Genomic DNA, 24,832 nt, shown 5'->3' with positions numbered 1-24,832 from the left:
ATGGGTTGTTATCTTCTCGACGTTTGATGTGACCAAATTGTTGTTCCATTATTATTGTACTGAGGCGTTGGACCCTGGTTCTTTCATAGAGATCAGTATTAGTTATTGCCTCTGGCCAATAGATTCCGGTTACGCGACGCACTTGTTTGCGGTGGTATGAATCGAGACTTTCTAGGTTCTTTTTTATGAGGTCCCAGGTTCCAAAATTATATGTCAATATCGGAATAATTAGTATCTCGTAATTCTGTATTCGTTTTTTCTCACTGTTTATGTTGTCTATTTCACAACTTTTGTAATTGGTTGAATGCAATGGTGGTCATCTGCTTTCGTTTTCTGATGTCCTCATTTTCGTTGATCAAATTGCCTAGTTCACGTACACTTTTAAATTCATTTAAATTTCTGTTGATTTTTGTATATAATTCTGTTTTGGATTGATTCACTTTTAGATTCATTGCTTCTAGAGTAGTTGATATTATTGGTGTGTATATTGTCGCTTGATGCTCTGATTCAAAGATTATGTCTGCATCATCTGCGTATATCAATTCACGTGTGATCCTCTTTGTTGGTGATAATTTTGGTAATAACTGAATTTCGAATTGCTTCCTTTATAGACTGAAGAAGGGTTGTGACCCCGAAATGTTCCGTGTCTAGTATTTAGTTCTTTTTAAAGCTGCTCTTTTTATTTTTGTACATTACTTTTAAAGTCTACTGGTTTTAGCATCTATTTAGTATTTTTTTTCTTATTCTACAGCATCCATTCATGATGCTAAGATCATCGCTTGCCTCCCAAGTCGTTGGAAATTAAACATTGGATACACCCACTCCTTTGGGATATCTGAAAACTACATCATTATTCTAGAACTCCCGGTTACCCTAAATCTTTGGAAACTCCTTACGTCCAGGAGGAGGTTGGCGTCGGTTGTGGATTGCATGGAGTTTTTCCCAGATGAAAAGGTAATTAGTTATCCATTACGATGTCGTGTCCTCTAATAATTGTGCGGCTATGCGGACTTGTAGTATGACTTTCACCTTCGAATCGGAAGGTCCAGGGTTCGAATCCCTCTCTGAACGGCGTATATTTGAGTTGAGTACTTGGAAAAGGCTTTTTACTCCCATTCTGTCATCGTAATCAGGTGTAAAATGAGAAGCTGGCCGTTAACAGCCTTGATTCTGTTGGAAAATTATAATAATAATGCCTACATGTCTCGTCCAAAATGTCACGTTTTGTTGTTGGCCAGAGAAACTTTGTAAAGCGCTTTGAGCTCTGCGATACGTAAAATCTCCAAGTTTTTTTAGTTGTTAATATTGTCAAGCAATGTTGGTCGGGGCCAGTTAGACGATGAGTATAGGAAATAGGTGGTGATAGATATTTCAAGAGTGTTACTGGAGGTCTCTTTTAGAATATCTGCGAATATTATGTTAAATGAATTTACATTTTAATGTAGGAGAATATTGTTTCGGATACCTCCAAATAAATTATCCAAAGTAATTTGCAATTGAGATAATTTTGTGGCCACAGTTTCTGAAACGATCTTTTGGCACTTTTATTTGATTTAGATCGACGTGCACATATTTGTAGGTCTGATAACCGGACATAATATATGGGCTTGTTTAAACACTGTTGTAATAGACAATATTTAATTTTGCGTTGGTTTTGAGAGTATTTCCAATTTCCAGTACAATAATGAGCCCACAATAAACATTTGGGTTATCAGACCTGAAAATAAGTACACGTCGGTTTAACTTTATTTTGTCCATGATTTTTTTTATAATTCATGTTAGATATTGATACACGTGGTAGAGAAGGAGACGGGGAGACGTATGCCATACGCCTACCAGGCGCCGCACGGATTTGTCTTCCATTTTATCAACTGTTTCGAGGAGGACGGCTATTTGGTTGTTGATCTTTGCCTTATAGATAATTCGGAGATTGTGAAAAAATTTTACATGAATCCATTCGTCAATGATGACTTCAACACCGTCAACGCAGCGAATTTTGCTCGATTTGTCTTACCCCTCGATGTTAAAGAGGTATGTTTGTTTATCACTAAGATTGTAATCAGTCAAAAACATATGTCGCTGTTAATGATATGAATGTGGTTTACATTTATGCAGGTCTGATATTCGAAATTCATTAAAGGCATGGTTTTGCATTGTTGTAATGGATAATATTTTGAGCAACTTTTTGTGATTTCCGTTACAACAATACGCCCATAATGATGAATTATAAATATGTGCACCTCCGGTTTTGGTATATTGTGACAAACTAGGGATTAGAATAGAAATGGAGCTACTCTATTGCCTTCATACCCGTCTTCTCGTGTTCAATGTTTGTGTTGTGTGATGGAAGCAAGGGTTCACATCGTAAAACGCGTACCCGTGTGAAGAATATAGGCATAAAACCGTTCAAACTATCCGGAATCCTCCGTGCTGTAATATAAAATAAATGAAATTCCCTTTATTCGTCCCATGGGGGAAATTTGTCTCAAGGGTATGTTCCAAGGGAAGACAGGAATAACCCAGACATCAACTGCTGTGCAGCGCCGCAAATTGAGCTAAGGCGAGGTGACTTGCTCAAGGCCACACAGCGCAGTGGCAGGTGATCGAACTCGATACCTTTCGGGTAGGAGGCATAGACCGTACCGCTGAGCCACACTGCTCCCTAATGGCAGTAGCACCACGTCTGACCAGTAATCAAGTCTCAGGTTCAATCTCCAGCCGATGTAGACTGAATTATTGGGATGGGGGTTTTTTTCTTATGTTTCTTTTTCTTTCATGCTTTTGTCAGGCACAGTTTCAAACACACTTTTTCAGATCTTCATCTAATTTTAACAAATTATGGAGCAGGCACTGGTATAAGATAAGGATTGGAACAAGTGTGGGTGTAAAACAATACTAGACACAACAGAAAGAAAGATACAGGAAGCAGGAAAAAAATATCCCAAAAAATCAGTTGGGGTTCGAACCTCCTGCTTCTTGATTATCTGTCAGACGCGTTTCCAGTGCACCACAGAGGGTACCAGGTATTTTGGGATGTTTTGATGTCTAAATTCTTCCCAATGGTACGCTTTTTCCCTGTTAACCCTCGCCTGCATCATAAAACGCAAACACTGAACTCGAGAAGATCAGGACTAAAACACGACGTGCGCTTATTTGCAGGTCTGATAACCAAATTCATTTTGGGCTCATTGTTGTAATGAAAATCTCAAAATCTGACGCAAAAGATTGTCCATTAGAACAATGTTAAACCTGGCCTTTAGTAGGGCTCAGATGTCAGACCTTCATATTGGTACACGTCGCGAAAACATCATTTATGTTGGCTCCAGTTTTATTTTGAAAATATAAAAGTGCAAAATGGTTAGGAGGCACTGGGTGTTTTACTGTGTTTGTTACTGACTGAAGATGGGTATCTATCTGTTGCGCGGCTATGTGTTCTTGTGGTATGACACTCGCTTTCGGTCGGAAGGTCCTGGGTTCGAGCCTCGCCGGCGCATAGTTGAGTCCTTGGGGAAAATCTCTTTACTCACATTCTCTCACCGTACTCGGGTGTAAAATGAGTACCTGACCTTTGACAGCGTTATCTCTGTCAGAAAAAAAAATATTGTGATATCGCCTAACAGGTCTCACGTTTGGTTCTATATGTGACGTGTTGCTGTTGGTCAGGGACCCCTTGTAAAGCGCTTTGAGCACATTTATTGGATATTGCGCTATATAATAGCTCATTGTTTTTACCATTTACCATTTGTATTATTTTATCTTTAAGGCCCAGATAGGAGATCCAGTCAACCACCTTGAAGGAAGTGAAGCCAAAGCTGTCTTGTCCAGTAACAACATTATAGAAGTTGATGCAGACAGAATATTTGGTTGTGAGTGTCTCTTCCTACTGTACTTTATCCAAATTCAAAAACATTACACGAGTACAATGTGCGGCTTTTTGGCCTTCTGGTTTGACACTGGTATAACCATTGAGTCCCGGGTTCGAGTCCCGCCCTGAGTCAGAGCGGCGCGAAGTTGCGTCTCTTGGAACAGATTCTTTATAAATAATCTCTCACCATACTCAAGGTCAAATCATTACCTGGTCGTTAACCGCGTTACCACTGTCGAAAATAAAATGTATTACTCGTCGAATAGGCCTCATGTCTCGTCCTAGATGTTAAGTGTTACTGTAAGCTTGAAATATCTTAAGTAACGCTTTGAGCATATAAGTGGATATTATCTATATAAATGCTAATTTACGTGGGTTTTTTTTTCATTTAAATATAACAAATCGTCTCCGTCTTATGTCGTCTGATGCTGAAAATTTTACTTGTAGTCTTGTAGTCTCGGGACTACTCTACGCCCATAGTGTGATTCTGCCCCAAAGACAGTTCAAGAGTATAGAGTTAGTCCAAAAAAATGGTGAAGAAAGCCATTAACGACAAATTTCGACATTTTCCGGCAGCCAGAGACATGTTGCATTGCTTATATATATATATATATATATATATATATATATATATATATATATATATATGTATATAGATATACATATAATATATATATATGTGTGTGGGTGTGTATGTGTGTGTGTGTGTATGTGTGTGTGTGTGTGTGTGTGCCAATTACAATAGCTGAGTGAATTTAGAGCCATGGATAGTTAGTGGTGTAGATCCCATTGTTTGAAGTATTGTACTAGCCATTTATTGTTTACACTTACGTTAAGATTTTTAGTCACGATGTGCCATATCTATTTTTATCCTTATTACAACAACATTTATTGGAATGACACAGAATCGTCTTGGTATCACGGTAACAATAATAGCAGTAATATCCAGCGGCTACGACCAAGTCGTGGTGGTGTGCGGAAACGAAGAAAAATAAATATTCAAATAGGTCACAGACCACCACCCTTTCATACTAATAGAGCACTCAAAGTACATAACACACAACGGTGCCCAAGGTCTCTGATCAACATACCACTCAACGACACTCACAACAACATGCCAATAGTAAACGACACATCAACATATCAACAAAACATAATGACAACACCTGATCATTTTGATGAGATGCATAAACATAATGAGAACGTGGCTTGTGAAAATAAGACAATAACAACAAAGGGGGGAAGAAGGGTCAATATGAGGCCAAATGAAATAAAAAGAATCAATCACCAAATCAACTCAAATCATAACACGCTTAAAATAAGCAAACAGGCAAACTAACAGTGACCGTAATGGTGAACCGAGAAACATGTTGAGAACTATGACCATAAACTTTCAAAGTTTAATTCCAAAACTACCGGAATTTTGGAAATTGATATCAGAAATAAAACCAGACATAATCATAGGTACGGAAACATGGCTACATTCCGAAATAAAGGACAGTGAAATATTTCCACCAGAGACATATTTCAAAGTGTTCAGGGAAGACCGAGAAGATAGGTATGGTGGGGTGCTGGTTGCAACAACAACGAACCTCTCAGTAATAAAGCTTGACATCCAAACAAAATCAGAATCGGTGATCGTAAATATCAAAACAGAACAAGGCCTACTCACTGTGGGCGCTATGTATAGAACACCTTCAAACTCAACTATGGAACAAATGACTGAGATAACACACTGTATTGATAGCCTAGACCCGAAAAATGTACTCTGGTTAAGCGGAGACCTGAACCTACCTGATATCAATTGGGAACAAGAAAAAATAATCAGTTACCAATATCCTTCATTTATAAACCAAGCATTTATTAACAAATTGCAAGATTTTGGCCTGACACTGCGTGGCATTTTCCCCTCTGAGCGGTATTTCAGTGCTAGGTCAACCTGACCCCATTAGTGGGGTCAGCCCATGGGTGTAACAGGTAGCGGTCAGGGGGAATCTGTGATGCCGCTGATGGTAATTAATTGTTGCAATATTTCATGGTATTGCTCAGTTGCTAACATGAATATGAAAATTGTTCCCTCACCACAATCAAAGCAAAGGTTTCTTTCATCATATGCCATGGTTGATAATAATGTTTCCTCTTAAGACTGCTCATAAGAGAGGTGTCAATTTAGTGGTTTTTGAGCTATCAATGAAATTAATTTGTTGTAATTTGCATATCAATAATTTAATTCCCAGCGGCAGAAAATGATTGAAACAAGCATCATTATAAAGTAAAATTGATGATCTTGACACATGCCAAGTTTTGTTGTCCGGGCAGTAAAACCTTAAAAGATATGAATTTTTTATTGTAAATTTCATATTTGGCATGACTTGGTGAGATCCTTATTTTCTCTCCCATAGTATTCCATGCCATGAATTATGTCCAAATATCAGTTTAGGAATAAAATATAAACCATTAGACGAAAATAATACTAATATTATTTTTTAAGCATTTAACTGATTTAAATATTATGAGTTTTGGGCACATTTGAAAGCCAACTTTTTAATGGCTTTATAACTTTTTTCTATACTTAAATCCCTTACGTTTCAAGTCAAATTTTTTTTTATGACTGTTAGGCATTATAGTTTGAAGATGTATACGGTACTGCTTTTGTGTGGTTGTCTCAGGAAATGCCGACTTTATAGTGTCATATAGGTGTCAATGTTTAGGGTATTCTTGCATGTTGAATAAGTAATATAATGTAAGGTCAAGTTCTCCTTTTGTGCATAAGTGAATGTGTTAACTTTTTATAGACTGCGGCGTCCAGATATATATGGCAGTGATTTCACAAAAATTAAATAAATGATCTTGCTGTGGTATGCCTGTGGTGTTGTACTGATTTGACTCTGATTGTTATTCAGTTGTTTTATCTCTAAATTTGACTGACTGGAGTTCAATGGTATATCAGATGACTTTATAAGACAATGACTAAATGTGTATTCTTGAAGGAAAGGAGATGATTCTATATAACCTGTATCGACAGTGTGTTCGTTTTGAATGTAGTTGGTCAATAAGGAGAAAAAGGTTACTACTTGGAATAAACTATATGCCCTCATAATTTTGAATCCTCTTTTGTCCACATACTATCACCGTCTGTTTGAGCAAATCATTTAATTTAACAGTACCAGTGGTTGGTGTTAGTTGTAATTGATGATTGTTACTGCAATATTTGTAGTATGTCCAGTAACCTTGTTGGGTAATTGATTTTTTTCTTGTAAAGAAGTCATACTTTATAGGCAGATTGATAGTAAATTGAGATATTGAAATCATACACAATATTGTTTTTTTGTCTTTACTGGTCAATAAAATATTATCTTTATGAGTTATTTTACCACATAACGACATAAATCATATCAGTTTACTGTTATGATCAACACAACTGTTTGAGAGGAACGGAATTGGTAAAAACAATATACAGAACTTACTAAACCATGAATAAATCAAGAAAATCAACTGCCAATATGATAATATTGCACAGGAACATAGATGCATATATGTACTTTTGATATTTATTAAAAGTCTTGAGATACTGCCGCTGAGTTTTGAATAACAAATTTTTTATTTAAGTGCACCATAATTTACAAGCACTTAAAATTAGATCAACAATTTGTGATATTCAAAGAAAACTATTAACCACAAGAATGTCAAATTTTCACTGATGTTTAGAAAGACAACTGATTTTTCAAATCAAAATAATGAAGTGAAAGAGTCTGTTATTGTTTTCCCGCTATACCGACATATTATAAGACCATAAATATCCATAATTGCCCCCATTGGACACGGCACTGCCTGATACCAGTTGAACTCCAATGACCTCATGCAGGTAGCGAGCAGGAAGGGTTATTGGTCCCTTGGGAGTTTCAACTGAAATAGCGCTGATTCCACGCAGTGCTGAGTCAAATAAACAAAAATCCAACAAGGGGTACAAATATCCTCGACTTATTTATCACAAATCGACCAAATTTAATTGACAAGTGTACAACCATTCCAGGCATTAGTGACCATGACATCCTCATCACGGAAAGCACTATCAAAGCAAAAATCAAAGCAAACAAAATCACAAAAAAATCACACCCTATTACTATTTGGAAAAAGGCAAATATCGCCGAAATGCGGACAGAAACACGCCTTTTTAGTGAAAACATAATTAATCAACATCTAGAAAGCACTGAGGATGTTTGGACTGCCATCAACGACCACCTAAACAAAATGATGACCAAACATATACCAACGAAGAAAAGCTCAAGGAAATTTCACCAACCATGGATAAACACCACCGTCAAACGATTATCTAGACGGAAACAAAAGGCATGGAGCAGAGCGAGAAAGTCCAACAGTAAGAAAGACTGGTACAATTATGCCCGACTGAAAAAAGAAACACAAAAAGAGAGTAGAAAGGCCTATCATAATCATGTTAAGGAACTTGTTAGTGAAGACTCAAACAAAAAGCTCTGGAAATTTATAAAAAGTAGGAGGTGCGATTCGGTTGGTATAGCGCCCCTTGAGCATGATCGTGTATTTTACTCTGATGCAAAGGAAAAAGCAGACATACTTAATAACCAATTCTGCTCTGTTTTTGCTTCAAAAGCTCATACCAAAATTACCACTCAACAACTACAAGGCGAAGAAAACGATTCCAACACTATGGGCGAAATCAATGTGACAGTAGAGGGCGTTTCCAAACTCCTCGCCACTCTAGATCCAAAGAAAGCATGTGGCCCAGACAAAATACCATCCCGTCTCTTAAAGATATTGAGTAACGAATTTGCACCTGCCCTCACACATTTGTTCAAACTCTCTCTTGAAACGGGAGACATACCAATTGTTTGGAAGCACGCTCTTGTCCAACCCATCTACAAGAAAGGTGATAGAAGCAGGGCTCAAAACTACCGTCCAATTTCATTAACCTGCATTTGCTGCAAACTGTTGGAGCATATAGTGAGATCCTCAATAACTGAATATCTCGAAACTAACAGTATTTTTTGTGATGAACAGCACGGATTTAGGAAGCACCACTCATGTCAAACTCAACTTCTATCATTAACACATGATCTGTCAGCTGCTATTGATAAAGGTGGTCAAATTGATCTAGTACTACTGGACTTTGCCAAGGCCTTCGACAAGGTCCCTCACCATCGGTTAATCCAGAAATTGTATGACGTTGGTATCAGGAACAAAACCTTACAATGGATTGCAACTTTTCTGGACAATCGCACCCAACAAGTTCTTGTCGACGGCGAGACTTCCACTATCGGGATGGTGACATCGGGCGTACCTCAGGGCTCAGTCCTTGGGCCCGTCCTATTTTTAGTGTACATAAACGATCTTCCACGAGGTATAAGGCCAAAAGTGCGCCTCTTTGCTGACGACACAGCATTATATAATCAGATAAAAACAACAGACGACTGCAAAACACTAAATGACGATCTAGCTAAATTACAAGAATGGGAAACAATAAATCAAATGGAATTTAACGTATCAAAGTGCAATGTTCTAACCATCACAAATAAGAAAGCACCTATAACATTTGAATACCAACTTCATGGTCAAAACCTGGAACATGTAAAGACAGCAAAATACCTTGGCATTGAGTTTGCTAAAAACCTCAAATGGAATGACCACATATGTCACCTGGCTTCAAAGGCAAATCAAACAAGCGCTTACATCACCCGCAATTTAAAAAGATGCCCAATCACAACTCAAACCCTTGCTTTTAAAACTATTGTTAGACCAATTTTGGAGTATGGCAGCTCAATTTGGGACCCATATACAAAGAAAAACATCGACACCTTAGAAAACATCCAAATAAAACAGCAAGACGCATCACAAACACATTCGATCCTTTCTCAAGTGCGTCTGAAATATCACAACGGATTGGCCTTGAACCTCTGGAAAAGAGAAGAAAGATAGATAAACTTAAATTGTTCCACAAGATCTACTACAAAAATTCGTGCCTTAAACTTCCAAACGACATCAAAGATATCGGCACAAGAAATACGAGGGGACACACAGCAAGAGTAACCATCCCAACATCAAAAACAGACGCCCACATGTATTCGTTTTTCCCTTCCACTGCCCGACTATGGAATAGCCTCCCAGCTGAAGTGGCTGAAAACGGTTGCCAACATGCCTTCACGCGATTGCTGGAGTTCACAACGTGACTTTTTAATCTATGTGGTTTTAGTATTATGTGCAGAGTTTTAGCAAGTTTAAAATGTAAAACACTACAAACTGTGGAGTGATCCTCGACAATATTGGAGGTTTCCACAAGACGAAGAAGAAGAAGAAGAAGTTCTATCATTGACACAGTCCTTTTCCTATTAGATATACGATCAAAATTAGATTATCAATATTTAATCAGTGATGATAATGGCAGTTTGTCAAAAGGAGGAAGATGTATCTGCCCATGGGGCAAACTCAAGCCGAAATGCAGAAATTACATATAGACTACATTATGTTAGTTACGTAGCATTATATAAAATATTTCTCTTGTAAATAAATATTTAATTAATTGTCCTTTCCAGAAAATAATGTTAAAGGCTCACAATATTTATCATACCGCTATCTACATCAAGAGATGATAAATTTTTGGCCCAAAGGCTAGAAAATATTTGTTTTTAACTTTACTTTGTTACTGCAACCTAGTGGTTATACAGTATATAAATTAGACCAAAAAATATCTAACAACATGCAAAACATAGTCTCTCTCTCTCTCTCTCTCCTCTCTCTCTCTCTCTCTCTCTCTCTCTCTCTCTCTCTCTCTCTCTCTCTCTTCTCTTCTCTTCTCTCCTCTCTTCTCTCTTTTCTTCTTCTCTCTCTCTCTCTCTATCTATCTATCTATCTCTATATATCTCTCTCTCTTTCTTTCTTTCTTTCTTTCTCTTTCTCCCTATTTCTCTTTTTTTTTCTTCTTCTCTGTCTGTCTGTCTGTCTGTCTCTCTCTCTCTCTCTCTCTCTCTCTCTCTCTCTCTCTCTCTCTCTCTCTCTCTCTCTCTCTCTCTCTCTCCCTTACGCATATTTCTCTCTCAACCACTCCTCTATCTTTATGTGATGTTTTTAGAAGCCATCTTGTCATGGGAAGATAAAATATCCCAATAAGGTAAGCAAGGTGATGATCTACTCAGAAAGCAATTGTTCAAATTAAAGGAAAAAGGGTAAATTAAAATTAATTTGAACAATTGCTTTCTGAGTCGATCATCACCTTGCTTACCTTATTGGAATATTTTATCTTCCCATGACAAGATGGCTTCTAAAAACATCACATAAAGATAGAGGAGTGGTTGAAAGAGAAATATGCGTAAGGGAGAGAGAGAGAGAGAGAGAGAGAGAGAGAGAGAGAGAGAGAGAGAGAGAAGAAAGAGGGAGAGAGAAAAAGAAAGATAGAGAGGGAGAAAAGAGAGAGAGAGAGAGAGAGAGAGACAGAGAGAGAGAGAGAGACAGAGAGAGAGAGAGAGAGAGAGAGAGAGAAGTAATGAATTGATTTTCCTTTTCTTTTTTCCAATCCCTAACCAACATCTGTCCATCCAAGGACACCGCTGGCCTTGTGTCACGTTTCACATCCGGTGCCACCCCGTATAGGCTGACATCATAAAAATGCGAAGGTCACCAAAATTTATGCAAATTAACACACAAAATGTGACACAAAACACGATAATTTTTTCCATTTTCTGACGTGGAGCCACCTGAGTACTTTTATAGAAATATGTTTGACACTGCAAGCGGTAGATTATCATCACTGATAAATAAAACCATTGTCTAACTCCATCTACCTATCTTTCTATTTCAGACAATGTTCATTTCGATCTTCCACGGATCAACTACGAATCCATCAATACTAAGAAGTATCGATACATTTATGGAACCGGAAATGTCGACAATGACCCCATCAAGAAGGTAAACAGTTATAATATATTTTGATTTGTTTTATTCGCGACGATAACTGTCATTCATTTTCAATGCAACCGTTTTTTTTTTTTAATAAGCCCAAATTTTCACCGCTTACTTATTTTCCCTTTTTATCGAAATAACACTTGCTGTGTATTTTTAAGAAATTAGGAAGCAAGCACTGGTGTAAGATAAAGATCTGAAATTGTGTATGAAGCACTACCTGGTAAAGAAAAAAAAAAAAAGAAAAATACAAGTAAAGACCATCAAAAAACAAAATCTCTTGAACTGCCTTACTCTGGAATAATACGTCCTTAAAAATATGGTCAGAAAACTCGTCCTTCAAATATCGATCGATTTAAATGACGTCATCATGGCAGAAGCTCTCAAGCCTGGGACTTCGCCAATTGATTGGTTAAAAGTAAAATGATTAGAAACGTGAGATTTAAACGTTTGTCTCTTTAGAAATTTTATACAGTCTGCAGCAGCTACTCTGAGAGCAAAATCTACGTTTAATTTGCGACGATAACTATTATTCATGTTCATTGCAACCGTTAAAAAAAAAGCCCACATAATCATTGAATACTTCTTTTCCCTTCTAATTGAGTAACACTTACTGCAAGCACTGGTGTAAGATAAAGATCTGAAAGCTTGTATGAAACAGTAACACTCTGGGTGAGGTTTCCGACCTCCCATAGTGAGCAGGGAGGTACTTGCCGTGTCTTCTATTCCCCCTATATCTGTTTTCCAATATTCTTTCTGTCTTTGTCTTGGATTGGGATTACTTGGTTTTGTCCTGGCCCTGGATGGCAGGAAACGGTCAAATGTATAGTTAGTTTTGGGAGATGATAATTTTTTTTTTGTAAATCACCTCCCTGTTATGCACCGTATTATATTTTATTTACATATTATGTATGATTTGTATTCCTCTTTTTGGGGACCTGTACTTTTGTCTGGATGAGACTTTTAGGTGATCTCAAACTAAGTAAATTGATAGCTTGCTCTTGGAATCTACATCTGTTTCCTATTTGAACCAATCCCCTATGTCTTACCTTTTCTTGGGTGCTTTAATTGTAATTCTAGAACTATTACTATTCCATTTTCTTCCCTTTTACTGGCGCTGATATGACCTTAATGTGTTGCAATCGCCGTAAAACCCTTTAAAAAAACAAAACGAAACAATAACAGGTAAAGCAAAAATAGAAAAAGACAAGAAAAGATCACCCCAAAAAAATCAGACTGTCTCGACTGGTGATCGGACTGCAAACCTCCCGATTAGATCAGATGTGCTTCCATTTTAAAGGGTAGAATAAATATAGTTGTATTAAATGTTTCCTTGTTGTTGTTGTTGTTGATGGTAATTGTAACTTTAAATGCATTTTTGGAATCTGTTTCACTCCCATATAATACCCGAGTGACCCGGTCTCATTTGAATTTTGAGTTTGTAACATTTATATCTTAACCAGGTAATCAAATTGGACATTGAAACAAAGAAGACCAAGTTCTGGAATTGCCCAAGCCAAAATTATATGGTGGCCGAACCAGTTTTTGTGCAGCAACCCGGAACCACGGAGGAAGATGAAGGTAGACACTTATATATGCTCAGAGTTGATTTCAACCAGATGGCGCTCTATATCGCAATCCAATTGGGAACAAAAGTTTGATGTAAAATAAAAAGCTGGTTCCAATCTCATTAGAAGGTATATTCTATCCCTCTATATGTTTTCCAACATGCCTTTTGCCTTTGTCTTGGAATGAGATTACTTGGTTTTGTCCTGACCCTGACTAGATACCCTGGCTGGGAAGGAACCAGTCTAACGTATAGTATATCTTAACCAAGTAATCAAATTGGACATTGAAACACAGAAGTCCAAATTTTGGAATTGCCCAAGCCAAAATTGTACGATGGCCGAACCAATTGTTGTGCAACAACCCGGAGCCGCAGAGGAGGATGAAGGTAAACATGCTCAGAGTCTATTTCAACGGGGCGGAGCTCCTTATCCCTATCTAATTGAGAACAAAGTGTGATCGAAAAAACTGGTTCCAGTCTTACTGGAAATGTAAAATCGCTCTTCTGGAGGGCTAGATACATACCATGTGTAATTGATCTTCTGGTTTCAGAGTGATGGAATCTTGTTTTCTAGTCTAAGGACCCCATACACGTGGTGTTTTTTACTGGTGACGATCTGAGAATAGGCACGGCTGAAACAAATCGTAATGAAATCGCAATGGATATGGATAAATACCTGAGCGACAAGTGTAGGGACGGTCGGTCGGTCGCAAATCCCTCCTTCTTTAATATTTTTCGAGATGATCCGCTATCGATCGGGGGCGTGGCAGTATAAAAAAAGTGGAGATTTTTTTTTTTCGGATTTTCGCTGCTTTGACGTCAGAGTCGTGATCAGCGTCAAATTTACAATATGTTTGATACCAAGGACTATGTGTTTGCTCCAAAAATTGTTGAAATTAGAAATATATTTTGATTAATTGTGAGGCTATGTGGTCGATAGAACAGAGCCCCGCCCTGTTCTGTGACTCTACTTTCGCATCGGAAGGTCCAGGTTTCGAGACCCGCTCTGAGCAGCGCAGGGTGGAGTCCTTGAAAAAGGCCCCATACTCACATTCTCTCACCGTACTCAGATGTAAAATGAGTACATGGCTGTTCGTTGTCTCTTTCGGAAAAAATTTAGTAATATCGCCTGACATGCGTCATGTCTCGTCCTTCATGTTTAGTGTTGCTGTTGGCTTGGGAACCTTTGTAAAGCGCTTTGAGCACGTATAGTGGATATTGCTCTATATAAATGCTGAATTATTGTTTTTAAAATAATATTTTTATACATTTTGAGTCATGGAGAGGTAGATGAACACAAGGTTTCGTATTTCTTCAAGTTCTTGACCACCGTAACGTTCGTAATGGGTTTCACACAAAATAAAAAAAATGTCTGATAAATCATTAAAAGAAGAATTAGTTTTCATATCTTCGCAATTTCCATTGTAGATAATGACATGATAACTATATTTGCGTTGTTTTTGTTTTGTTTTGTTTTGTTTTGTTTTTGTTTTTTTTGTTTTTTTTTTTTTTTTGGGGGGGGGGGGTGTTTTGTTTTGTTTTTTCTCCGCAACCGTCGGCACGACTGTTGACACGACAACACAGTCGACTTGACGCTTGACACATGAGATATGGGAATGACAGAAAGCCTTGAATACGTGATGAATAAGTGGTGGTGGTGGTGGGTGGCTTGTGGTGGTGGTGGTGGTGGTGGTGGTGGGTGGGTGGGTGGCTTCTGGTGGTGGTGGTGGTGGTGGTGGTGGTGGTGATACCTAAATAATAAATCTTTATTGCCCACAATATGAAAAAATTGCTGTGATTTACGTTTCTTTTAAAATTAAATCAGATTGCAAATGTATTGATGTAAAATACTTACATCTCCATCGGAGTATAACATATCAACACACAAAATTGTGTAATCTCGAACGTTTATAGTCTGATTGATATAATGTAGTGATAAGTTAATTATAAAAATGACTGTCTAAAAGCAATAACAAAGGGTTGATAGACGTCAACTTCATTCCTTCTATGGATGCTCTGTGTTAAAGTAAATACTCACAACGTCCGCCAGCCAGAAAATAACGCTCCAGTCCACAAATCTATATGGAACGTTGAATGTTTATAGTCTGATATAATTTAATGAGAACTAATCACAAATATCGTTGTCTAAAAACAATAACAAAGAGATGAGTGACATCAATTTGGTTCCTTCTATACATATCCAAGAACTTTACTCGCTCCATCCTCTCTCTCCTCTTTCAATACATATGTATCTATTCCCTCTCATCACATTCTTGTGCGGCTATGCACGTGGTCTTGTGGTATGAAACTCGCCTTCGGATCGGAAGGTACTGGGTTCGAATCCCGCTCTGAGAGGCGCATAATTGAGTCCTTGGAAAACGCTCTTTACTCGCCTTCTCTCACCTTGTTTATGTGTAAAATGAGTACCTCGCTGTTCACAGCGTCGTCTCTGTCAGGAAACAATTGTAATATCGCCTAATATGGGCCATGTCTCGTCTAATATGTTTTGCTTTTGGCCAGGGACCCTCATAAAGTGCTTTGCGCATCTTTAGTGACTATAGCGCTACATAAAACCGCAAGTTGTCTTTTGTTTGTTTGTTTTGTTTGTTTTTTTTTTGTTGTTGTTGTTGTTTTGTTTTTTCTTGTTTGTTTGGTTTTGTTTGTTTGGTTTTTTGTTTTGTTTTGTTTTTTTGCGGGGGGAGGGGGGTTGGCGGGGGAGGTTGTTAACAGTATTCCTCTCTCTCTCTCTCTCTCTCTCTCTCTCTCTCTCTCTCTCTCTCTCTCTCTCTCTCTCTCTCTCTCTCTCTCTCTTCTCTCTCTCTCTCTCTCTCTCTCTTCTCTCTCTCTCTCTCTTCTCTCTCTCTCTCTCTCTCTCTCTCTCTCTCTCTCTCTCTCTCTCTCTCTCGACATTTTACATTATTATAGCTATTACTATATATGATGCGAGAACAGTGGACGGTTATAGATGTTATTTAGGTAAAATGTTCACAACATCCGCCAGCCGGAAGTAATTACTTACACACAAAACTACGAGTAACCTTGAAAGTTAAAAATCTGATTGATATAATTTAGTGAGAACTAATTACCTACATGGCTGCCTTAATACAATAACAAAGAGCTGAGTGACGTCAATTTCGTTGCTTCAATAGTCTGATTGATATAATTTAGTGAGAAGGAATCACTATTGTGAGCAAAACGAAAAATAGAATAGAGTTTCAGTGACTGGGACCGTTGACGGTCGGTGTCTAATGCCTCGCGTGTGTGGGCAAAAACTGTGCGACTGGTGCAGGGATTGGGTCACACCAACCTGGACGAGCCCCGTCACCGTTACAAATAGTAACGTCTATGGGGGCTTTAAATATGATATGCTGGTCTTCAAGAAACATCATCAACCCTCGCTCTTTTACGTCCCGTAATCCAAAAAATCTGCCTATACAATATGTAACTAAAATAGTTATGCTACCTTATGATCCACTATGTAATATATTTAATAATAGTCCTCCGAAGGATTGGTCGCATATACTTTTTTCCTGAAATTTGGAATCGGAAGAGAGGAAGGTATGACGTCACTGCATCTGCCCCATTAAGGAGTCATTCAGAGCCATAAAACCAATGGAAACGGATTTTATCACTGTTTCTGTATAGATAGTTCGAAGATGACGTCACTCAGGCCTTTGTTATTGTTTTTGCCATCCGCGTTTGTGAGTTGTTCTCACTAAACTGTCTTAACCAGACTATAAAAGTTCATGGTTACACAGAGTTTGTGTGTTGGTCCGTTATACTTCCGGATGGCAATGTTATGAGCTTCTTAGCCAAGCGCATACTATCTATAGATAGTATGCAGATGACGTCACTCAGGCCTTTGTTATTGTTTTTGCCATCCGCGTTTGTGAGTTGTTCTCACTAAACTGTATTAACCTGACTATAAACGTTCATGGTTACACAGAGTTTGTGTGTTGGTCCGTTATACTTCCGGATGGCAATGTTGTGAACTCCTTGGCCAAGTGCATTCTATCTATATACCCTTAAATGAACAACAGCAATTATTACTTACCACCCTTTGGATAGGACGCTTGTCAATCACAAATTACTTTTCGCCATTTGTAACAGATTCAGCTACTCTATCAAAACTGGGTGGACAGTCGAGTGTGTGTGTGTGTGTGTGTATGTGTATGTGATTGTGTGGAGGGGGGGGGGGGGCAGAAAAATTTTCGTCTTAATCCTGTGTCGATCCCTGTTCTTTTGCATGTGCTGGGTGGGGTTCCTGGCCTCCCATTGTGGGCAAGGAGACACTTACTGTGTCTTCTATCCCCCTATATCTGGGTGGGGTTCCTGACCTCCCATAGTGGGCAAGGAGACACTTATTGTGTCTTCCATCCCTCTATATCTGGGTGGGGTTCTTGACCACCCATAGTGGGCAAGGATACACTTACTGTGTCTTCTCTCCCCCTGTAGACATGATTTCCAACTTGCTTTCTGTCCTTTTCTTGGAATGAGATTAACTTGGTTTTGTCCTAGCCGAACCCGAATACCCTGGCTTAGAGGGAAACAGTCACATGTATAGTTAATTTTGGGAGATGATATTTCTTTTCCTTGTAAATCATCTCTCTGCTATGCACTATATTGTGTTTTGTTTACGTATTGTATATGATTTGTAAACATTTGAGTGTATGCCTCTTAGTGGAGACCTAAGCTTGTGTCTGGGTGAGACTTTTAGGTGATCTCAAACTAAGTACTTTTATAATGTGCTCTTGGAATCTACATCTATTTCATATTTGAACCAATTCCCTTATGTCTTACCTCTTCTTGAATGCTTTAATTGTAATTTTATAACTTTTTACTATTCTACTTTCTTTCTATTTACTGGCTATGATATAACCTTAACGTGTTGCAAGCGCCGTAAAACCCTTTTTTAAACAAAAAAAAAAACAACCTTTGCATGTGAATCGAATGCTTGGCCAACTGAGTTGTCGAGATCGACTACACGATTTATTGGTATCGGTCATTTGTTGTCATTGTCAAGATAGGAGATAATTTTTTAACTTGGTCACAAAGACAGATTCTGGTGAGGTCAACCAAGATTTCAGGCTGGATGGGGTTCCTGACCTCCCATTGCGGACAGGGAGGCACTTACTGTGTCTTCTGTACCCTTATATCTGTTTTCCAACATGCTTTTTGTCTTTGCTTTGGAATGAGATTACTTGGTTTTGTCCTGGCCCTGGCCGGAGTCCTGGCTGGGAGGGAAACAATCAAATGCATAGTTATTGTTTTGGGAGATGATATTTTTTCCTTGTAAATCATCTCTCTGTTATGTATTATTATATTTGTTATTTTGAATGTATTATGTAAGCATTTGAGTGTATTCCTCTTTGTTGGATCTTGTGTATGTGTCCGGATGAGGCTTATAGGTGATCTCAAACTAAGTACATTGGTGGTATGCTCTTAGAATCTACATCTGGTCCCTATTTATTCCCAGTTCCCCTTTTGTCTTACTTTTTCTTGGGTGCTTGTAATTCTATAACTTTTTACTATCCTATTTTCTTCCTATTTGCTGGCTATGATATAACCTTGACGTGTTGCAAGCGCCGTAAAACCCTTTTAAAAAAAAAAAATAAAAAAAAAAAATCTTTGCATGTGAATCGAATGCTTGGCCAACTTAGTTGTCAAGATCGACTACACGATTTATTGGTATCGGCCATTTATTATCATTGCCAAGATAAGAGATAAATTCTAACTTGGTCACAAAGACAGATTCTGGTCAGGTCAACCAACATTTCAGGACAATGGGAGCGACGATATTACCATTCCATGTGCTCGAGGCATTGTCTACTGATATAAGAAGTCACTGGCTCAAGGCCATTGGTCACATTGGAATATGTGCTCTAAATCACCCACATAGTGAGAAGTGTTCACAGTTTGAGAAATATTCAACATCGCAATTGGTCATTTTGTTCAATGTGACTCGTGGGTATAATTACAACTTTCATAAACAAGGCAGCGTGTTTACATTTATTGAGAAATGTCCAATCGTTATACAGCAACAAATCATGTGATCGATGACTAAGTTGGACGAAAACATGATATAGCTCCCTCCCAGTAGAACAATTCCAAGGGATATTTTGAAGAAAATTTACTCAATCGATGTGCACATAATGCCGGTCTGACATCCGAATCTACGTACGGGCCTAGGTCTAGTTTAAAATTGTTGCAATGGACAATATTTTGCGTCATTTTTTTTTTAATTTCCATAACAATAATGAGCCCATAAGGAATTGGGTTATCAGACCTGCAGATAAGTGCACGTCGGTTTAAGTCTTTAACAATGATATCTATTAAACATTACTTGTAGTTCAGCATTTGTGAAAATTAATTGGTATACATGGTGACTAATAGAATATAAATATGTATTGTCTACTGCTTCCCTATCTCATCGTCATCATCATCATCATCATCATCATCATCATCATCATCATCATCACCATCATCATCATCATCACCATTATCATCATCATCATTATCATCATCATCATCATCATCATCATCATCATCATCATCACCATCACCATCATCATCACCATCATTCTTATTATCATCATCATCATTCTCGTTATCATCATCATCATCATCATCATTACTTTACCATTCATTAATTCATTGCCTGGCATTGTTTCCAATCACCAGGTGTTGTACTGTGTCCCATCGTGTCCAATTCGTCAGAACTTCACTCTTTCCTGGTCATTCTGGATGCTTCTACGTTCCAGGAACTGGCTACCGCTTCCATCCCAGTCGACATCAAAATGAACTTTTCCTTCCACGGGACCTTCACCTCCAAGCCGGTTTAAGTTGTTTACCAATCGCCTTCGTCGTCTTTATATATATATTACGAATCTTTCTTGACAATTACATAAGTAGAATTATAGGAACTTTTCCCCTATCACCCTATGCACTAATGGTGCAATCAAGAGATGACGTCATACCAGTATGGTTGACAGGAAGTGATGTCATTGCAAAATGGCGGAAAGGAAGTCGGCGTTTTTTTTCCGATCATGGTTATTTGTCAGATGGGTGACAATCGTATTATATGTCCAAGGATTGGTAGCAATTGTTTTAATAAACATCATTGAATGTGTGTAAAGTTAAATGAAGGGGGGTAAAATCAATGAATCTATCTCATTTTCACAAATTTAGATTTTTGCGAGTCAAAAGAAAAGATCATTTTATGTACCATTTGAAATGATTCAAACTTTATTTTAAAGGGGTTATTAAATCAGTAAAACTGGGACGCACCTCAAGTATTTTGACATTCGCATTCCATATGGTTTTAGTTGGATATGAGGTAATACTAGGGTTGGATAAAGTTCTTAGTTACTAGTCAGAGACGAAACAATCAAGTCCGACTCGAGCAAATGACTAAAACTTGGCCAAACTTAGTCCGAAGGTGACGTCATTTTAGTCTGGGACTAGCTTAGTCAGTTCACATTAAATTTGATTTTTTCAAGCCATTTACTAAACTCAGAGATAAACTTTTCCCCTATCATCCTATGCACTAATGGTGCAATCAAGACATGACGTCACCCATTATGTTTGGCAGGAAGTGACGTCATCGCAAAATGGCCGACTGGAAGTCAGCGTGTTTTCAAGTCATTTACTAATAAACTCAGAGATAAACCGAGACGATGCGCTAGTCCGCGTTCATTAAAACGGACCCTTGTGTCTCTCTGACTCGGTGATCTATATGATCATTCGTTTTGATAAGGTCAACCGGGGCAAGAGAGAGAGAGAGAGAGAGAGAGAGAGAGAGAGAGGGAGGGAGAGGGAGAGAGAGAGAGAGAGAGAGAGAGAGAGAGAGAGAGAGAGAGAGAGAGAGAGAGAATGGCTAGCTCAACTTCCGTAAGTATACACAGCTAAGTAATGTGGGAGTACGCGGGATGAATGTGTTAATTTAATTTAACAGAATGGGAAACACAACGTTTTAAAACAAATAAACATGTGATTAATAAGATTTGTGCGACCATGTGGTCTTGTGGTATGACACTCGTTTTTGGATCGGAAGGTCCCTATTCGAGCCTCGTACAGCGCATAGTTGAGTACTTGGAAAGTATTCTTTACTCACGTTCTGTCACCGGACATAGGTTTAAAATGAGTACCTGGCTGTTAACAGCGTTGTTTGTGTCTGAAAATATTTTACTATGCCCTAACTGCGTTATGTCTCGTTTTACATGTTAAGTGAACCTGATGACAGAAGACACCCTGTAAAGCGCTTTGAGCACGTTTAATCTATATTGCGCTATTCAAAAGATCAAGTTTTTGTGTTTTTATATAATTGATACAAATAATATAATCTCTTTCTTTTTTGTTTTTTTCTCCTGTCCATATGTTACTACCAGGGGATAAGTATCAATTAATTATAGTGTTTCATTAATTTTACGCTTAATGCCACCGATACTACTATCTATAGTTACCCTAGGTTTTAATACTCAATATCTATAGCAACATTGTTATATTTAGTATTATCTTTATCAATTAATGTTTCCCTCGAAACGAATAATAACATTGTTGCCATCCACAATACCGATTCGACATTATTGCCATCATCACTACCAATATCAACACTATTGCCATCAGCAATACCAATATCACACTGTTGCCATCATCAATACCAATATCACACTGTTGCCATCATCAATATCAACACTGTTGCCATCATCAATACCAATATCATCACTGTTGCCATCAATACCAATATCATTATCATCACCGTTGCCTCCAATACCAATATCAACACAGTTGCCCTCATCAATACCAATATCAACATTGTTGCCAGACAATTAGGGCCTGTAAAATATAAAGGAACCTTATGGCTCATAATATGAAAAAGTAGTAAGCAACAGAGAGAGAGAGAGAGAGAGAGAGAGAGAGAGAGAGAGAGGGGGGGGGGGGGGGGAATGGCTCAACTTCCATCAGTGAACACACCCAATGAACATAGGGTAGATGGGGTGAAGATATTAGTTTATTTTAATAGAATGAGAAATACAACGGTTTATAACATTAAACATGTATTAATGGTTTATAACATTAAACATGTATTAATATGATGTGTGCGCCTATGTGTTTTTGAAGCATGACACTGGCTCTCGGATCGGAAGATCCTGGGTTCGATCCTTGTTCAGCGCATAGTTGAATCCTTGGGAAAGACTCTTTCCTCACATCTTTCACAAAACACACGTGTAAAATGAGTACCTGGCCGTTAACAGCGTTGTCTCTGTCTGAAAACATTGTAATATCGCCTAACCGGCCCGTTCGACTTCGCGAGAACGGGTCCGATTAGAGATAAACGACGATTGGAATTGCTTGGAAGCTTTAACCCTTTGCCCACTTGTCATTATGACATCCGAAATGCTATTGTCATCTACATCTATGCCAGAATAGAAAGAGAGGGTGGAGCCTGCCATGATATAACACTTTATGGAGCCCTAATTTCGTCATAAAAGTTCTGTCCACTGACAGGTGGGTGGGTATCGCTTTCCAAAACTTATGTCCTTCGTATGCAATCCTGAGTTTTTGATCAATCAACGATTGCTCATTTGATAGCTCTCTTGTCAACATGTGTCCTTTGTTGTTTTTTGTTTTTGTTTTCAAGGGTTTTACAGCTCTTGCAACACATTAAGGTCATATCAGCGCCAGTAAAAAGGAAGAAAATGGGATAGTAAAAAGTTCTAGAATTACAATTAAAGCACAAAAGAAAAGGTAAGACAAAGGGGAATTGGTTCAAATAGGGAACAGATGTAGATTCCAAAATCACGCTAGTCAAAGTACTTAGTTTGAGATCACCTAAAAGTCTCATCCAGACACAAGCACAGGTCCCAACTAAGAGGAATACACTCAAATGTTTACCAATCATATAATATAATATGTAAACTAAACATAATACAATGCATAACAGAGAGATGATTTACAAGGAAAAAAATTCATTCCCAAAATTATAACTATACATTCGACTGTTTACCTCCCAGCCAAGGAACTCCGGCAAGGATCAGGACAAAACTAAGTAATCTCATTCCAAGACAATGACAGGAAACAATTGGAAAACGGGTATGGGGGATAGAAGACACAGCATGTACCTCCCTGCCCACTATGGGAGGTCAGGATCCACACCCAGACAAGTTTTCTCAGTCAATGCTATCGTTGATGATGGACGAGCACACAGGACGGGGAGTCGGATCAGGAAGATACCGGTGTCTGGTCAGCCACTATTGCATCGATCCAAAAGCAATAAACAAAAATTAATTTAACAGCTTTAAAAAAAAAAAAGAACAAAATACCAAACACAGAATATTTCGGGCTCAAATCCAGTCTTCAACCAACAACAAATAACCATGAAAACATAAATACATTACTATAATATAAAAACCAGATCGGCGGCAGATATGTTTGTTTTTGTTTTTAAGGGTTTTACGGCGCTTGCAACACATTTAGGTTATATCAGCGCCAGTAAAAAGGAAGAAAATGGGATAGTAAAAAGTTCTAGAATTACAATATAAGCACCCAAGAAAAAGTAAGACATAGGGGAACTGAGAACAAATAGGGATCAGATGCTGATTCCAAGAGCATACCACCAATGTACTTAGTTTGAGATCACCTATAAGTCTCATCCGGACACAAGCACAAAATCCAACAAAGAGGAATACACTTAAATGCTTACATGATACTTTCAAAATAACAAATATAATCATACATAACAGCGAGATGATTTACAAGGAAAAAATTATCATCTCCCAAAATAATAACTATTAGTTATTATTTTGGGAATGATATTTTTTTCCTTGTTACTAAGCATTTGACTGTTTATCTCCCAGCCAGGACTCCAGCCAGGGTCAGGACAAAACCAAGTAATCTCATTCCAAGACAAAGACAGAAAGCATGTTGGAAAACAGATATAAGGTGATAGAAGACACAGATAGAAGACACAGTATGTATCCCCCTGCCCACTATGGACAACTCAGAAAGCAGAAAAGGGGGATAGAAGGCACAAGTGACTTCCTGCCCGCCATGGGATGTCAAAAGCCTCCACCCATGACATCTCTATCCTCAACTGTATAAAGTTCAAAAGATATAAACAAAAATGAATATAACAACTTTAAAAGAACAAAATACCAAACACGGAACGTTTCGGGGCTCAAAACCCTTCTTCAGCCAACGACAAAAAAAACAACCCAAAAACAATGAAAACATAGATAAATACATTGCAAAAAAAAACTAAATCAACATCACAGAAATGTTCAGAGCTTTCTTACTGTATAAAAATCTTCGGATGTCTGTCCATGTTGGTATTTTGTTCTATTTGAAAGCTGTTCTAGTCATTATTGTTTATTACTTTTGACAGTCCGCAGCTTAAAATCACAAAGTTCGAAAGATGACACTGTCACACTTTCAGACGCCAACACAATATTCATCCATCATGATAAATACAA

General features: G+C 38.0%; 1 protein-coding gene across 2 annotated transcripts in view; it reads left to right on the top strand.

Annotated features, from left to right (window-relative positions):
- The window catches only part of LOC144969979 (carotenoid-cleaving dioxygenase, mitochondrial-like), a 33,438-nt gene extending 10,982 nt beyond the window's left edge, over positions 1 to 22,456 (top strand). For both annotated transcript variants that reach the window (XM_078909099.1, XM_078909098.1), the window contains exons 6-11: positions 752 to 954; positions 1,783 to 2,031; positions 3,764 to 3,866; positions 11,694 to 11,800; positions 13,258 to 13,375; positions 20,043 to 22,456. In XM_078909099.1, coding sequence (XP_078765225.1) covers positions 752 to 954; positions 1,783 to 2,031; positions 3,764 to 3,866; positions 11,694 to 11,800; positions 13,258 to 13,375; positions 20,043 to 20,203 — 941 coding nt within the window. In that variant the 3' untranslated portion in view covers positions 20,204 to 22,456. The remainder of the gene's footprint in view (positions 1 to 751; positions 955 to 1,782; positions 2,032 to 3,763; positions 3,867 to 11,693; positions 11,801 to 13,257; positions 13,376 to 20,042) is intronic.
- The last annotated feature ends 2,376 nt before the right edge of the window (positions 22,457 to 24,832 follow it).

This window comes from Berghia stephanieae, chromosome 4, assembly GCF_034508935.2.
Source record: "Berghia stephanieae isolate SIO BIC M18660-M18661 chromosome 4, UCSD_Bste_1.3, whole genome shotgun sequence".
In the NCBI taxonomy this organism is placed as follows: Eukaryota; Metazoa; Mollusca; class Gastropoda; order Nudibranchia; family Aeolidiidae; genus Berghia; species Berghia stephanieae.
This window is presented reverse-complemented; position numbering and strand designations above follow the sequence as displayed.